The following is a 17,870-nucleotide window of genomic DNA, read 5'->3' on the forward strand; positions in this document are numbered from 1 at the left end:
TGTTCAATGCGGCTTTCATCACCGCCGCTCCGCTGTTGACCATCTTGTGACCTTGTCGACATTCATCATGAACAACTTTTTGCGAAGCGCCAAACGGTAGCCGTGTTCTTCGATTTGGAGAAGGCTTATGATACCTGTTGGAGAGGAGGTATCCTCCGCACTATGCACAGGTGGGGTCTATGCGGTCGCCTGCCCCTTTTTATTGATTCCTTTTTAACAGATCGAAAGTTTAGGGTACGTGTGGGTTCCGTATTGTCCGACATCTTCCTCCAGGAGAACAGAGTGCCTCAGGGCTCCGTCTTGAGCGTAGCCCTTTTTGCCATAGCGATCAATCCAATTATGGATTGCATTCCACCTAATGTCTCAGGCTCTCTTTTTGTCGATGACTTCGCGATCTACTGCAGTGCCCAGAGAACGTGCCTCCTGGAGTGCTGCCTTCAGCGTTGTCTAGACAGCCTATACTCATGGAGTGTGGCAAATGGCTTCCGGTTCTCTGAAGAGAAGACGGTTTGCATCAACTTTTGGCGATATAAAGCATTCCTTCCGCCATCCTTACATCTCGGTCCCGTTGTTCTCCCATTCGTGGAAACAACTAAGTTTCTAGGGCTCTCACTGGACAGGAAACTTTGTTGGTCTCCGCACGTCTCTTATTTGGCTGCCCGTTGTACACGTTCCCTTAATGTCCTCAGAGTTCTTAGTGGTTCATCTTGGGGAGCGGATCGCACTGTCCTGCTTCGCTTGTATCGGTCCATAGTCCGATCAAAGCTGGATTATGGGAGCCTCGTCTACTCGTCTGCTGGGCCATCCCTCTTACGCCGTCTCAACTCCATCCACCATTGGGGGTTACGTCTTGCGACCGGAGCATTCTACACTAGTCCCGTCGAGAGTCTTTATGCTGAAGCTGCCAAATTACCATTGACCTACCGGCGCGACGTACTGCTTTGTCAGTATGCCTGCCGGCTGTTGTCAGTGCCCGACCACCCCTCTTATCAGTCCTTCTTCGCCGATTCTCTCGACCGTCAGTATGGGTTGTATGTGTCTGCCCTGCTGCCCCCTGGAGTCTGCTTTCGTCGCCTGCTTTGACAATTGGATTTTGCCCTCCCTACCACCTTCAGAGAGGGTGAGAGCCCGACACCACTGTGGCTCCAGGCTCCGGTTCATATCCATCTCGACCTCAGCTCGCTCCCGAAGGAGGGTACTCCGGCTGCAGTGTATTGCTCACGGTTTGTTGAACTTCGTGCGCGACTTGCCAGTCACACCTCTATTTACACTCATGGCTCCAAAACTGACGATGGTGTCGGCTGTGCCTTTGTCGTCGGGGCCGGCACCTTTAAATACCGGCTCCTCGACCAGTCTTCCAGCTTTACGGCCGAGCTTTTTGCTCTCCATCAGGCTGTTCAGTATGCCCGCCGCAACCGCCATTCATAGTATGTACTCTGCTCTGATTCACTCAGTGCTCTTCAGAGCCTTGGAGCTCCATATCCGGTCCATCCCTTGGTGCAACGGATCCAGCAGTCCCTCCATTCTTCTGCTGCTGATGGCTCTCCTCTCAGCTTTCTGTGGGTTCCCGACCATGTAGGAGTGCCTGGGAATGAGGCTGCTGATGCTGCAGCCAAGGCTGCAGTCCTCCTGCCTTGGCCGGCCTCCCGTTGTGTCCCGTCCTCTGACATTAGTTTGGTTGTTTGTAAGAGGCTTGTGTCTTTGTGGTGGGATACTTGGTCATCACGTCAAGGAAACAAGCTCCGGGCAGTAAAACCGTTCCCAACTGCTTGGAAAACCTCCCCCCGACCATCTCGGCGAGAAGAGGTCCTTCTGACCAGGTTGCGGATTGGGCATTGCCGGCTTAGCCACCGCTACCTGCTCTCCGGTGACCCAGCCCCGCAGTACCCTTGTGGTCATGCATTAACAGTGCGCCATGTTTTATTGTCGTGTCCCAGTTTTAGTCAATCTCGTGTTGTCGTGTCTCCGCCATCTACTTTACAGGATATTTTAGCTGATGATGCTTGAGCAGCTGCTCGTGTTCTTCGTTTCATTACTTTGACTGGCTTGTCCAAAGACATCTAACTCCTTCACTTATTTTATTTGCATCTTTGTAAGAACTTTCTGGTGTCGTCCCCCCCCCCCCCCTTGAGTTTTACTAGATTCTATGTGCTCTAACAATTGTGACTGGGCACTAACGACCTCAGTAGTTGAGCGCAAAAAAAAAAAAAAAAAAAAAAGAGAGAGAGAGAGAGAGAGAGAGAGAGAGAGAGAGAGAGAGAGAGAGAGAGAGAGAGATTCTACTGGGAGGGGTATTCCACAGCATAGAAATGTCTTAACAAATTTTTATTGGCAATGCCACATTTGGACAAAAGAAAGGGTATCATTGCTTATTTTACTTTCATTTCATAATGACTTATGATATTATAATTTCTGAAGCTAAGTTCAAGTATTTTGAGTCCAAGAACATGTAAGTTGTATGTAATACTTGATTTTTCACACATCGTAAGTGTGGTAAAACAATCAGAAGAAGTTAACACTATGAACTTTCACTTAGATACTGCAGCTTAGGAATGATTGTATGGACTTTGCATTTGTCATTTTATATTTATAACAATTATTTTAGTGGTATGTAAATGAAAATATGTAAATATATTGTGACTTACCAAACAAGAAAGCGCTGGTAGATATGTTTTTTCCTACGTGGAATGTCTCCCTCTATTATATTCATATCAAAAATATGTAAATAGTAATTTAAATTTTTCGATGCATTTCGCATCCTTCACTTGAGATTAGTGGAATGAACATATCATACTAATTCATATGTGAAACATGAAGTTTTTTCATTTAATCTGTTTCACGTTCACAAGGAGCACCTGTCTGTGGGCCTATGTCATTTATTCTACATTTAATTATATTTATTGTTTGAAATTAGATCTTTGTTTTTATGGCTACAAACATAGTAATCAGTGAATACAACGTGTCTGATTAAATTGTTGCCTTTCTTGCGTGAACCACTGAATGTTGGAAATAGCATTCACATATAGATAATCTTTACATAATCTGGTATAATTTCCTGCAATAGAAGTCTTCTATTACCATATGAAGTGTTGTAATTAGGAACAATTTTATGTCCATCACTGTAGTTGTCTGTAATCATGGCTTTTTTCCCTTTCTTTTTGATCATGATATTCTCTTGTTTTCCAGCTCATGGGTGTTATATACCACAGTATTGGTCTAAGCTGAACATTTTCAGGTTCCAATGCAATATTGTCTATACTTAGCCCTTATTCTCTGTTTCCTGAATGCCTCTTTACTGGCATCAGTCTGGCTTGGTGTTTAATGTGTTTTCTGGTACATTTACCCTTTGCCTTTGTTCGCATGCTTAAGGATGTCATCATTTCATTTCAGCACTTCTTATATGTCATTTTCGGTGTATGCATTGTGACCTGGGGCTCGGTTCATGCTGTAATCAAGAGGTTGAGCAAAGTGTGACGGTGAGTGGTTCGATGCACACCTCGAGATGTCAATGATACAGTATTATCTGTAATTACAATTATCAGTCAGACAAGTTTACAAAGCTAAAGCATCTTCAAAGCTGCAGGCAGAGGTGGGGTGCGGTTTTACGTGCTGTGGAGGAATGCTGATGTCTCGACATCACGACACGACGTCACTCCGCAGGTCAGAGACTCGGCTGCGTGCGGTGCTTGCAACAGTAGCAGGCAAGGCAGGTATGGCCTGCCTGGTGTACTGCAGTTACCCAGGTCAGATACCACTTCAGCACTCTTGAAGGTGCAGTCTGCTGCCTGTGGACAAAAATGCTGGTTGTGTGGAGTGGCTCCAGTCACCACTGTGGGATTGACTGAAACTGCAGCATTCTCACGAATCAGCAAGGAGGCTGTGGGGAAGCACTTTGCCCATTCAATGCATAAATGGTGGCTTGCAGATTATCTGCAGTGACCCAGTAGTGGAGGAGGGCTGGCCACTCACCAGTCTTGTCATCTGCAGTGACCAAGTAGCCAGCAGTGCCAGATCATGGCTGTTGTATACATCATGTTTGGCTGCCTCAGTGTTGCAGTCAGCAAGCAGATAGCATGCTGGCCATCATCCAAGAGCTTGTCATGGTTTCACTGAAACTCATTAGAGTGTCATTCTGTCTGATTCGTTGACACAGACAGAATGGCAGCACGGCAGAATGTCTTGTGCTCTGAAGGCTGTGCATGAATGTATCTGTCCTAATTTATTGGACCATTCATTGTTACTTGCCTTGGAGTGGTTATATCAATAACACAGGCCAACGAAAAACTTTTTTTGAAAAACTTTTTTTACTTTGATAGCTGATCTTTATAGATTTTTATGAGCTGAATCCATATCTAGCCTTTAGTATAAAAATCCTATGCTACACGGTAAACGGGGAAATTAATGAAACACTTTGTTACAACATAAGCATGGTTTGTATTTACAGTAAGCTACTTAAAACAATGATGTGTGTTAATAGAGGTTTCACTTGTCAGCTGGAATTGGTTTGTATTTTATTTCTCTTTTTTCTTTGAAGCTTCTTGTGTAGCTTCTTCTACAATGAGTTGCTTGTTGAACTTCTCGGTGAAGTGACCAAAAGTAGTCCCCAGCGGCCTTGGTAGCGTTTTTCCACCACTTTAATGCCCTGGTGAAAATGCTCTCCTTGCTCCTCACTAACATCTCCCATATCCTTATCAAGAATATAGAAACAAATATTGTGGTTCATTTTCGTGACAATCTGAATGGGTGATCCCAAGTCATGGTATGGAAAACAACACCCCGAAGTGTGAAAGGATCACCTCCAGATTGAATTACATTCTCCACACATGCGAGTTACATGGGCAGTTGGTGCACTCAGCACCTTGTGTTGTTTGAGAAGGGGCAAAATCACAACTCATCAGACCATACTACATCCTTCCAGCCATCTACTGTACAGTATCTGTGTGTCTGGCCCATTGAAGATTTGCAGCTTTGTGTTGCTTTTGTACCTCCCATAATATAGTGGCATTTTTATCGAATTTAGTGTACTTTGTATTAAAATGTCTTTTTTTTTTTTTTTTTGTTAGCTAGTGGCCTTGGTAGAAAACTGTAATGCTATGATTCGCACATCAGGAAAGGATGACGTACGTCCTCTATTTTAAAGTAAATTAATTTTGGAAATCTTGTTAGTAGTCTGATTATAGTTAAATCTGAAATAATCACATTGTATTAGCAGTTGTAGTCACATTTTTGCAACAATAATTTTCAGGTGGGTCAAATGTATTCCAAATGAGGAGGAGTGGCCATTATGATAACACTTCAACAAGGTAAGATTTGATATGTCTGTGAAGTTAGAATTAGAACACAAGGGCATCTGGTAAATTTCTGCGTGTAAAATTATTGGAGTATTGGTTTATTTTGGGCTTGAGATATGTAAAAAAGAATAGTGAACATTATAAATCATTAAGTAAAACACATATTATACCAGTAGCTATTGTGTTATGTACCCAAGCTTGCTAAAAATCACGTGATCGGAATGATGTTGTAGACTGCCATAAAACATTAAATTATTTAAACACATAGCAAGATATTTAAAGGTAGGTGCCACCACAGAAAAACAAGAAAAGAGAAACACAACTTCCATGAAGGTAAAAACAAACTGATAGCAGCGCCTCTAGTGGTATGATCATGAACTAAAAAAGAATAAGCATTGCAGATTGCATCCCTCCTAGCTTATTAATTTTCTTATCTCAGTTTCCTGAGCATTCTATGTAATTATTGGCTAGCATCATAAAAAAACAATTTAAACACAGCTATAGCACATTAGAATACAGCGGTAGAAAACTATTATTAAGAGAATAATTGGCAGTTAAAGAGGTTCAATTAAGAAATCTTATATCACTGTGTTAATTAATGAAGAATTCTAAAATTTGTTTCAACTATGCTCAGGACTGTAATTTGTGAGTAAATACCCAGGGAAGTTGTACTACTGACCATTAGTTTCTTAAAAAAATGTTCCTACATCTTAAGATTGTAAATGCTTCAACACAAAAAGAAGACATCAATACTAAGTACCAAAAGTAGGAAAGGTGGATAAAAACAGTGAAATGAAAACAAAACTTACTTTTTATTCCTCAAGCACACAATAAAAATTTTCTTTTATCTGTCGTACAGCTGCATGAGAACTACTTGCCCCAGCACAACTAAAGCTTTGTAGTTCATTAACACCAGTTTCACTTCTTGTATTAGCAGCTGTATAATGAACACTTGCCATAGCACCACTAGTGCTTGGTAAGCCTAATTTTCTATTAACAACTGTTTCACCTGATTCACTACTGATATTAGCAATTTCACAGGGAACACCTGCGACATGTTTTGGAAACATACCCCTGTTTAGCCTGTGCCTAGTTTTATTCATAGAATCTTCTTCGAAAAAATGATCTCCTCAAACAAAATAATTATCACAGTTCACATCAGGTGACACTTTACAAAACTTTTCCATTTCAGAAGCAACTCTTGAGGCTGTTCTGGAAACTTGTAGAAATTCTTGTTGCTAACTTTCTCAGCTGAACCCATGTAATATCCAGATGAAAAGCCAGGGAATTTACATGAGTATTTCAATGTCAGTTGTGTTGAATATTTTGGAAAAAAAAACCATAATTCTTCATTAAATAAAACTACTACTGACATATCGAAGTTATTTAAATAATCAAACGGAAACCACACAGCTTGTTTGGAAATTGCTACCACAGTAATTTTACATCATAAATGTGTTTTGGAAGTGAACATACCTAATGACAGGGTACAGAAGAGGATTGATCTTCTTATGGTTTTGATCAGTTTTTATAGGAAAATTAGATTATTGTTGAAACATGGCTACACCATATTGACTGTCGAATACGATGTTTACAATTTCCCATATGAAATAACAGAACTCTGTTTTAGTGTTTATGTTATTCACATTCCAGAGAATAACTAATCTTCTTTTGATGCCAGCACAACCTCAAATGATATATAAGGAGTGGCTGATGTAGGTGACAGTTGCTTAGTGACAGTATTACAGGCAGTTTATTAAGTCACTTCAATTTACATCAGAAATGTGTTGGCCATTACATAAGTGACAGTTGCAGTATAAACAGTGCCTACTGAGGATTACTTGTAATGCATTGAACTGTTCGATTGGAGTTACAGTCTACTGGTGGTAAAATGATGGAATGGTGCCATGATCATATGATCGTTGTTGAATGTATATTTTATGCAATAGGTAAGTAATGTTCTTCAAGGCTTAATGAAACTTATGATGGCATTCACAGTTTCACAGGAACTTTCCAGTATAATGTTTTTGAACTTCATGGATGTTCACAGCTACAGTAAAATTTAGTGCTGAAAAGAAATATCCTTTCTTTCACAACACAGTATTGAAAATAAGTTTTAACAATCAACTTTTGGCTTCACAAGTGTGCTTCATTTTCTCACTGAGTGTTTCATATCTTTTTCCTTTCCTCTGTCTGATGACACTACATGAGATACTCAGTGTGGTTACCACTCATTGTTACACATGTTTCAGGCCTTTTCATTCAAGAATCATGAGGTCTTGTGAGCACACTTGACTGCCCTCAGATTTGGTGACATGCTTGGACACACAGTCTTGTAATGTGTCCATGTTGTTGATGAATGTGGAACACAGTAGTGCTTTTAAAGGTCCCCATAGCAGAAATCTAAGTGATTGAGGAGGAGTGAATGTGGAGGCCATGCTACTGGACTTTCTTGAGCATTCACTTGTCATCTAAACATTTATGGGTTTTTTCAATGATAATGTTCTCCAGTAGTACAGATAATTTATAGTAAACAGTACTTGTTAATTTATCTGGAAAGGTGTTTTGTCCTGTGACTGTATCTCTGGGAATTCCTGTCCAAAGTGACCCGATGCCTTTCTTCCGTGGTTTCTCAAAGATTTACATCTGCCCATATGTGATTATTGTCAATATTTATCATCTCAGTGTGTGTGAATCCTGCACGTCCTATGCTGCATCTTAGACTCTGTTGACAAAATTGCAGTTTGATGGAGCCTGACTATTTGTTCACATTGTAAATGATATCGTTAAAATAAATACTTGTGCAGAACTGGGGATGTAAGAGTGGCAGATCCAATTCCTTCCACACCTTTTCCAGAGTCATCTTCTATTCATTGCAGATCTAGCTCCTCCATTTCCAGTTTGAGAGCTGTGCAAGGTCTGCTCCAATGCTTTCTCCTTATTGTGAATGATCCTATGTCTGCAAATTGCAGTGACAGTGCGCTGAATTTTTTTAAGATGCAATGCAGTATTGTACATGTCATTTAGTGTACATGATACGTAGGGTACCTGTCGATTAATGCTGTTGGCTACACCATATTGACTGTCGAATACGATGTTTACAATTTCCCATATGAAATAACAGAACTCTGTTTTAGTGTTTATGTTATTCTCATTCCAGAGAATAACTAATCTTCTTTTGATGCGAGCACAACCTCAAATGATATATAAGGAGAGGCTGATGTAGGTGACAATTGCTTAGTGACAACTGCAAGACAGTGATAGTGCTAAGTAGAAATACTCACCATCAATAAGATAGCAATGACCATCACCAGAAAGACAGATCATTCCAATGAGTGCTTTTTGGCATGAGTAAAATGGTCCACACCTCAACAAGTATTTTTATATATTTGTTCCAAGTTTTATGACTGGTTCTCAAACACAGAAAGTTAGTGTAAAATGTGCACTACAGACTTTACCTTAATGTCAAAAGTCTTGTATTTTGATGCTAAAGGATAGCTGTAGAAAAGACTAGGCTAGAATGTAGCTGTAACATCTTCTAAGTATAATTTGGGAAACATCCATCACAACACTAGCATTCACTATTTCATACTGCAGCAGCTCAGTGACCTGTTACATTAGTTACCCCAGTTCATTTTCAGTGTAGTGTGGTCCAGATGTCCGTATCTTATCTCACATAAGTGATCTGGAAAGGACTGTACAAACCCAAATGCCTGTCTGATTCTGCCATTGAGTGGAAAAGTCACTTTTTGAGACTGAATATACACTGACAAGCTAAAGTATAGTGATCACATGCTTAATGGTGTGTTGGTTCCATTGCATTCAGACTGGATGAATCTGGTGGCCAAGACACCAATATTAATTCATTGTTATGCTCCTCAAACTCCTGTAGATGATTTGGCCTGATGGTATGGACAGGTATCCTGCTGGAAGATGCCATTGCCATCAGGAAATACCTCAGGTATGATAGGGGATGTGTGGTCAACAATAATGTTCACATAATTCAGTTCTGTCATGGTGCCTCCAATTACTATCGCAGATCCCAAGGAAGCCAAGTTGAATGGTCCTCAAAGTATAATATTGTCCCACCAGTCTGTCCATGGCACAGTGCACATTTCAAGCAGACGTTCAGCTGTACCGGTGCGTATCTGGATATAACCATTGACTTGGTGTAACAAGAAATGTGGTTGATCTGAAGAGATGACACCTTTCAATTGATCCATTTTCCAGTTTCGATGATCCTGTGCCATCTGCTATTGTAAGTGATGATGTCATTGTCAGCATGGGAACACATAGGTGTCGCCTGTTGCTGAACTCCTTGATCAACAGTGTGCACTCAACGGTGTGCTCCTAAATACTTGTGTGTGCACCAGCAATGAATTTTGTCACCAGATCTGCCGCAGATTGCCACCTGTCCTGGTTTACAGAGTGTGCAGACCTCCAACCATCAGGTTCTGTGCTGAGGTGTGAATGTACAGCTTGTTGTCGAACACACATGGTTTCACTGTCATTCAGCTACTTTCCATAGATTCTCATGGCAGTAGCAGGTAGCTAGCCAACCAGCTTTGCCATTTTCAAGGTGCTCGTTCCCATGCGATGGACCAAAACAGTCTATGCTTTGTCAAAGTCACTCATGGTGGTGGATTTTCCCATTTATGACCTGTATCATCATTAGAATGATTGCTTTTTAACTTGCTTTACTTATGCTTTCTTTATTGTGCCACATGCCCGTAGCACCACCATTCGACCACGCGGTGGCTTGTGGCCATAATGTTTTGCCTCTGTATTTAGTAGAATATTACATCCCACAAAATTGACATTAGCAGTACTGTTTCTTAAAGCTAGTCTCCTGTTGTATTCACCAAATGCACTTTACTTCAAACATACAAATGTGACAGGAAGATAACCCTCTCCATCCCTCCCTACTACCAAAGTAGTTAATGTTATGTGGTGGTTTGCTTGCATGCAGCAACTATACAGATTCGTCATGAGACCAAGTAAAGTTAGACAACAGCAATGGCAAAAATAGGTTACAGTACAGATGATCAACAATTTACAATGATTTACTGATAGTAATGTAGTTCAAAGTTCACTTGTACTGATCCATCTTTCAATACTGGTGTAGTGAACAGTGACTACTGTCACTTGTGTAATGTCCAGTTTGCCTCTTCTTGGTGGAGAGTGCAGACGAGTCCTACGACACTGTTCTGATTCTGTCTGATTGTTTTGAGGTATTCCAAGATGAGTGGAACTGTTTGTATGCTTATATTAATGTTTGGCGGCTGGATGTGATATAGTCCTTGGCTCTTGAGTCATAAGCAGCTCATTGCTCATCTATGTAGGCTGTATACTATATTTTCTGGAGGATACAGCTTCCCTTGTTGGCTGAGAAATGGGGTGTTGACAAAGATTGTTTCATGTTTTGTAGGGACTACCACCATCCGAATTATAGTAGATACACACTTGCTGCTCCCTCTTGCATTTGCCCCCTGCAGCTGAGGAAAGCTCTACCTAAAACCTGGGTGATGGGTACTTGGTCCAGCTAATCCGCTGCGTCAACATCATATCTCTGTCTGTGGGGTGAGGCACTATGCTATCCTCCATCAGGACGTTGGTTTGCTGCATCTGGGTCTCACTGCTTGTGGTGAAGTTGGGGAGAACTGCTGGCTGCAATTGTAATTCCACCAAGACAGCCGGCTGCATCTTAGTCATATGAGTCTGTAAAAGAAACGGCCCAGGAGCTCCAGCTATATGTGCATGCACACATTGTGGCTTCATTTGGTTTCTATGCCGTGTTGTGACACTGTTGTTAGTTCTGACCCTGTACATTATGTTCAGAAATATATCACCTTGGCTGGTACCCACTATTTCTTTCCATTTTTGTAATGAGTACTTGATCAGTGACTTTGAAAAACTTTATTCTTGGCTGAGTGTGGTTGGTCTGTAGATGAATGAGTGGCTTTAGTATTGACATTAGTGTACAGTGCAGTCTTCCACACAATTTTTCTACTGGAGATTTTGTATCATGTGGAGTGCCTCTTTATTGTGAAAGAAAAATTAATAGTGCATTATCCTTATTGTACTGCTGTGTTGGCTTTTGTTATATGAGATTTGAATATGCTTACAATGCTTTCAGTGAGACCATTTGCTTCAGGGTGAAGTGGTGTGGTTTTGAAACGTGGTATGTCATTTTGCTCACCGAAAAGTTTGATGTCTCGTGGTGAAAATTGAATGCTCGGTGGTTGTCGGTAAACCGATGGTGCTGAGGGAAAAGTTGTTGACTGTACTATAGAGGAAGAATGGTGCAGAGTGCCAGATATAGCTTCTACCTCAGCCTTCTTAAATTACACTCACAACCCTGTGGACATATAATGAACTGAAACTTTAGAAATTGGTAACTGACCACGTCTTGAATGAATGAATGAATGAATGAATATGCATAACAGTAGTTACATTTCTGGTTCAAAGCAATGAGCTTAAGTACTAACTTAGGCCAATTCAGGCTGTTCAGGGTCTATGTAGCAGACCAGGTCATTTTTGATGGTGCCATTTTCCATCTAGTGGGTTTTCTTGTAATAAAGTAACTCAGTGAACTACAGATTACCAAAAATTCTAGAGGTCTGGTATTGGGCAAGGTGTTTCGTGTACAAAACAAACACAATATGCAAGGGTTAGATCACAATAAAATAAAAGAATAGTGACACCATGATCTGTTACATTATGCGCCTGATAGTGAAGCTGATGACATTGCAGGTAAATGCTCCTATTCTTGACTTCTCTGTTTTGTGATGTGCCTGATACGAACGCGTAATCCATAAACAAGTCAGGTTCGTCATGAGCAGAACACAGAAGGAATGCCAACAGCGATAACCAAAATATCCAAGTCCACAGGCAGGTATTTTCAAATAGCAGCTATGCGAAATTCGAAAGAGGTCATGCGGCCTGCTATTTAAGACTGAGCTGCAGCTGCTTGCTTGTCCTGTTCTGAGAGAGCAGCTGAACCCAAGTGACTTGCCTCTGATGATACTCTGTTTTCAAGAGCTGTAATGCCTTCATGCTGTTATTGATGTTGTCTGCTGGTGAGGATATTAAACTGTGATGGAACAAATGGTGGTTAAGATCCTGTCAGCAGATGATGCTCTGCAAATGTATGCAGCTACTATAAGTAGAACTCTGTATGTGGTTTCTCCTGCAGCCTGCTTATTTGTTATTGATTCCATTGTACTGCTCTGTGTAAATAATGTTACACCACTAACTGAATTGGACTGAATCCTTGCAGTTTATGGTCTGCCTAGATATTGGTTTTTATTTGTATACATTAAAGTCCCATGTATGAATTGTATTACATCCAGAAAATTGACAGCCATCCCAGGCTAATTATCATTAGTCAAAAAACACAAAGGTTTCGAAACAAGGCCTCTCTGTTCCAGTTTCAAGGCTTGTAAAAGTCAACGGGGTACAAGAACAATTCCAAATAATGCTGAGAGTAGTAAATTCTGTTCTATCACATATATTTCAATTGAGTACACCAGGCAGATAGAAGACGCCAGATGATACGAAAGTGACTGGGCTGCATTGGGGCCACAGCTTTATTTACAGAAGCAGACAATGGAGTTTGCCGATTACTTCTGGTACATTAACTAAGTAGAAGTAATTAAATATTGTAAATTTCTTCATTTTGATACCCAAAATTTATTCAGTTATCAATTAATATTTTTCAGTTTTGCAAGACAAATTTACAGATTTCTGCAAACTTATTCCCTTATTTTGGGGCAAATGCTTTCATTTCATTATCACAAGGGCAAGTCACATATAAATGAAACATTTTGAGGTGGTAGCCAGGGAAAATACAGGGGTTTTTCTGGAAGAAAGCACGGATCTTTGTTGCAAACCTCGGCCTCCATCCAGTACTGTTAGTGAGAGGTGCACCCTGGAATTATGCAACATGGTTTACAGTTTCTTGTGAATGAAGGTTTTACTAGTTTTTAAATATGTTGGTTTATCCTCAAACTATGGGAAAAGAATGCTTTGTTGTAATTAGTTTGAGAGAGGACAGCATCTCTTTGAAACCGTATCAGAGCCCTTGCTTCTGTAAACAGACATGGTAGGGCAGAATATTGGGCCTATTATAGAATTTTGGCATTTAACAGTGCTTCAAATCTCTCTTCAACTTCACCTAAAATGTTGGTGCCTTGATGAGTTGCAATCACTTGCATTTCACATTATGTGGCAAGGGGATAATGCTTTTTTGCAGAAATGATCTTGTCATGAGACTAGGAATAGTCATTACCTCTTTAAATGGAGAGCCAGTATGAAGTTACAAGGGATTTTCACTGAAAGCTGGTGCTGATTTCTGCTTGGAAAGCCTTGGCCACTGTGCTCTGAAGTAGTGTACACAATCTGCTAATAATTTCCAAAAGGAGCATGACAACATTAGTATTGCCTGATTCTGTGATCTTCATTAAGGTTGAATTGCCTACAAGTCAAAAGGCACTATGTGCACCCATGTCAGAACTTATTTGCTCTGACATAATAACACCAGGTCTCACACTATAGCAATAAGCTAACATGCTTTGGGTGCTTTGAAAACACCATTGTTAATATTAGAAATTAGAAAAATGCTGATAATTTAGAAAAATGCTGATAATTTAGAAAAATATTATCACAGTCCATTTAAATTTGAACTACTCTAAAATTTAATCCTTCATTGAATAATTCACCTATTTTTGTTGCAGTAGTGGGCCATTATTGAGTCTGTCAGAATTGTGGGGTAGTGAAAGTAGCGGGCATAATCGAAAATCGTCAAATATAGAACAACGTCTTGAAGAAGAAGTATATCGTCGACAGGTAAGTCCTCATTTATCAGATAACTATTATGTGATGTACTTACTACTTTATTTAAGGTATATTATCATGGTTTGCTATCTTCACTTGTATTGTCATTAAATATGAAAGTGACATTTATTAACATTTATGCCAAAATGTACTAGATTGTACAGAGGAAGAAGGAAGTTTTCTACAAGTAGGACAATGCTAGTGCAACATTTTAAATAGTATTTAGTAATGTTTAACTTGGTACTAGAAGGTAAAAACAGGGAAATATTGCTGCAGTAGGCAGATATTAGAATATGCAAAACAAGTGATGAGGTACAATATGTAATAGATATGTAGAGATTAAAGTTTTGGTGCAACATAGAAGCAGATAGAGGACAGTACGAAACTAAAAAAATTATTTGCCACTGCTGTAGTGCCCAGCATTCTTGCCAAATATCCACCTAGCAGTACTTAATTACTGCAGAATGTATATATTCTATATTGTCATCACTTTTCTATAATTTGGCTTCTCTTCTTTCATATTAGTACAAAGTCACGTAAGTAATTTTTACAGTAAATTTTCAGTAAGACAGTGGCTTCCACATTGGTGAAAACTACAAAAAATAATTGCTGAACAGAGGCTTGTGTAATGACATCCTGTGCTGACTGTGAGGCACCGCAGAGGCAATCAGAATCGAGCTCAGATTGGTAACAATAGGTAACTTATTGTTATTTTTGGTTCTCTCTGTCTTTACCTTATTGAAAGTTGAAAACTCTTCGACATGGATGTTTTTTGCTTTTTTGACAAAGCATCAGTAATAGTTATATTGTAGTCATCATGAGAGGATGATACTTGTCTTCCTTTCAGCATTTGTAGACTGAATAATGGTTTTGTTTGTTGTTGTTGTGGTCTTCAGTCCAGAGACTGGCTTGATGCAGCTCTCCATGCTACTCCATCCTGTGCAAGCCTCTTCATCTCGAAATGACTACTGCAACCTACATTCTTCTGAATCTGCTTAGTGTATTCATCCCTTGGTCTCCCTTTACGATTTTTACCCTGCATGCTTCCCTCCAATACTAAATTGGTGATCCATTATGCTTCAGAACATGTCCCATCAACCAATCCCTTCTTCTAGTCAAGTTGCGCCACAAATTCCTCTTCTCCCCTGTTCTATTCAGTACCTCCTCATTAGTTATGTGATCTACCCATCTAATCGTCAGCATTCTTCTGTAGCACCACATTTCGAAAGCTTCTATTCTCTTCTTGTCTAAACTATTTATCGTCCATGTTTCACTTCCATACATGGCTACACTCCATACAAATACTTTCAGAAAAGATTTCCGGACACTTAAATCTATACTCGATGTTAACAAACTACTCTCCTGCAGAAACGCTTTCCTTGCCATTGCCAGTCTACATTTTATATCCTCTCTACTTTGACCATCATCAGTTTTTTGCTTCCCAAATACCGAAACTCATTTGCTACTTTAAGTGTTCATTTCCTTATCTAATTCCCTCAGCATCACGCGATTTAATTCGACTACATTCCATTATCCTCGTTTTGCTTTTGTTGATGTTCATCTTATACCCTTCTTTCAAGACACTGTCCATTCCGTTCAACTGCTTTTCCAAGTCCTTTGCTGTCTCTGACAGAATTACTATGTCATCGGCGAAGTTTTTATTTCTTCTCCATGGATTTTAATACCTACTCCGAACTTTTCTTTTGTTTCCTTTACTGCTTGCTCAATATACAGATGGAATAAGATCAGAGATGTGCTACAACCTTGTCTCAAACCTGTCTCAACCATTGCTTTCCCTCTTCTATTATTTGATGCTCACCTCCTTCCTGCTAGTCTTCTGCCTAGTCTGTGCATGTGGTCTGTGTGTTCACATTTCTAACCAATTTTGTGATTGTAAAATGAGTTTTTGCCCATAGATGTGTTTCTACTTGACAGTTATTTGCTTATTTTAATCCTCTTGACTGATTAAAAATTTGCACCACAGTGGGACCAAACCCGTATCTTTGCTCTTTAAAAACAGATGCCTTTTTGTGAAACATCCAACAAATCTTGTGGATTGATTGTGCTGTGTTCTGAAGGTTCACTTCAGCCCATATATATCTGAATATTGTAAATTTTGTTTTGAAAATTATTTATCTTTTTGTGACTTTATTAAAGCAAAACAGTGTCATTAATATTGTGAACCAAATTATCTGTACTCTTGATAGAAGTGTTGTTCATTAGAGTTACCATGAGGCATCAATACTTTTAAAGCATCATATCCAAGTAGCATACAACATTTATTCAACAGGAGCAAGGAATAATTAACTACTCTGAAGCAAAGAATTAACGTCTGTCAATGAACGTATCACTAAACATAAATCTTTGCGCACTGTGTTGTGTCACTATAATCGTCATTGCAACATACAATCACTACAAATGTATTCATAAGAAAATCTTGAGTTGTAGGCAGCACAACCTAGGTTGTACTCTGGAAGAACTGGTAATAGAAATGTGTCAAACCAGTGATCCTCTCCTAAATTATGTTGCAGAGTCCACAACAATAAGGAAGGTTTCTGTGGCTTATCAGTAGACAAAGTGTAAACAATAAAAATAGTGTACAGGACTTGTATTGTAGCCGAAAAATCTTAATATTGTGTCTCCCCCCTTTCTTTTGTTAAAGAAAAAGGAAAACAGAAGGAAATTTCAGTGCTGTGTTAGCTGTCGGTACCATTCTACCCATTGCTCCCACCAGTAGTACTTTTATTTACTTTTCATTTACCAAATACTTGAGATAGATATTTTTGAGGTGAGGATAAGTACAATATTTCTAGATTTGTGCGAGTAGAAATATACTAGTCAGTTTTATAAACAGCCTTCCTCTTATTTTCATTGTTTATAATTTTAAGGTATTCAGTTTTTTTTCTTTTGGGGATAGCATAGCAGACAGGAATGATTCTTTGATTCAGAGCCTCTTTCCTTTTGTATTCTCTGGCTAGAATAATTTATGTAAACTCTTTTCCTATATTAAGTTGTAATTAATATTTTGACTTTTTTTTTTACACTGGCGTCACTTTGGATGCCTTAGTAAATTTAATACTGATTGCTTATGAAAAATGATTTGAGCTTCTCAGTAATACTATTTTTCATTTACATCTTCGGAAATTAAGTGTGAAGATTTGATAGTGATAATATATTTTTTGTGACTGAATCCTAGTTGAATTTGGAATGAGCAAGAGTCCAGATGTAATATGTTACTGCCCTTACAAATGCAAATTAAAGGTAACAGTATACTTTTACCAATAGAAATGAACAGAAGTCATATTCCTTAAGCGATATTTTGTGAGTTTCACCAGATTGCATGCTTTATGATCTGAAACTTGTTGATATCTTTGTGTTCTATGCTGTAAGCACTCTGATGAGTGGTTGTTAGCCTGATAGATGTAATCTGTAGTAGCTTTTACTTGCCTATTTTAGTTATCGTATGCATCTGAACTATTGTCTCCTGATTTTAAAATTGGATAATGTAAACATCCAAACATTACAATTTGCCATATAAAGTTTATGGATATGAACTGCAATTCAAGTGCAAAATTTGGATTGGGCACAACTCCAGTGCTGTCATATTCTCTGTCACACTCTTTCATAGTAATTTTTGTCGTCGGTATTGTGGATCAGTGAGAAAAGTAGGTAGCTGTACCCCACTATATTTACTGTACTACTGTTGTGCAATAGTAGAGTCCTAGATTTTTTTAACCATAATCT

General features: G+C 39.3%; 1 protein-coding gene across 2 annotated transcripts in view; it reads left to right on the plus strand.

Moving 5' to 3' along the window:
- LOC124612477 overlaps window positions 1-17,870 on the plus strand; it is a 230,798-nt gene that overhangs the window by 50,646 nt on the left and 162,282 nt on the right. Inside the window, exons 3-4 of one of the 2 annotated variants that reach the window (XM_047140715.1) lie at window positions 5,246-5,303; window positions 14,027-14,138. In XM_047140715.1, the coding sequence (XP_046996671.1) occupies window positions 5,246-5,303; window positions 14,027-14,138 (170 nt within the window). The remainder of the gene's footprint in view (window positions 1-5,245; window positions 5,304-14,026; window positions 14,139-17,870) is intronic. The other variant, XM_047140722.1, reaches the window with a different exon arrangement.

This window comes from Schistocerca americana, chromosome 1 (genome assembly GCF_021461395.2).
Source record: "Schistocerca americana isolate TAMUIC-IGC-003095 chromosome 1, iqSchAmer2.1, whole genome shotgun sequence".
Taxonomy (NCBI): domain Eukaryota; kingdom Metazoa; phylum Arthropoda; class Insecta; order Orthoptera; family Acrididae; genus Schistocerca; species Schistocerca americana.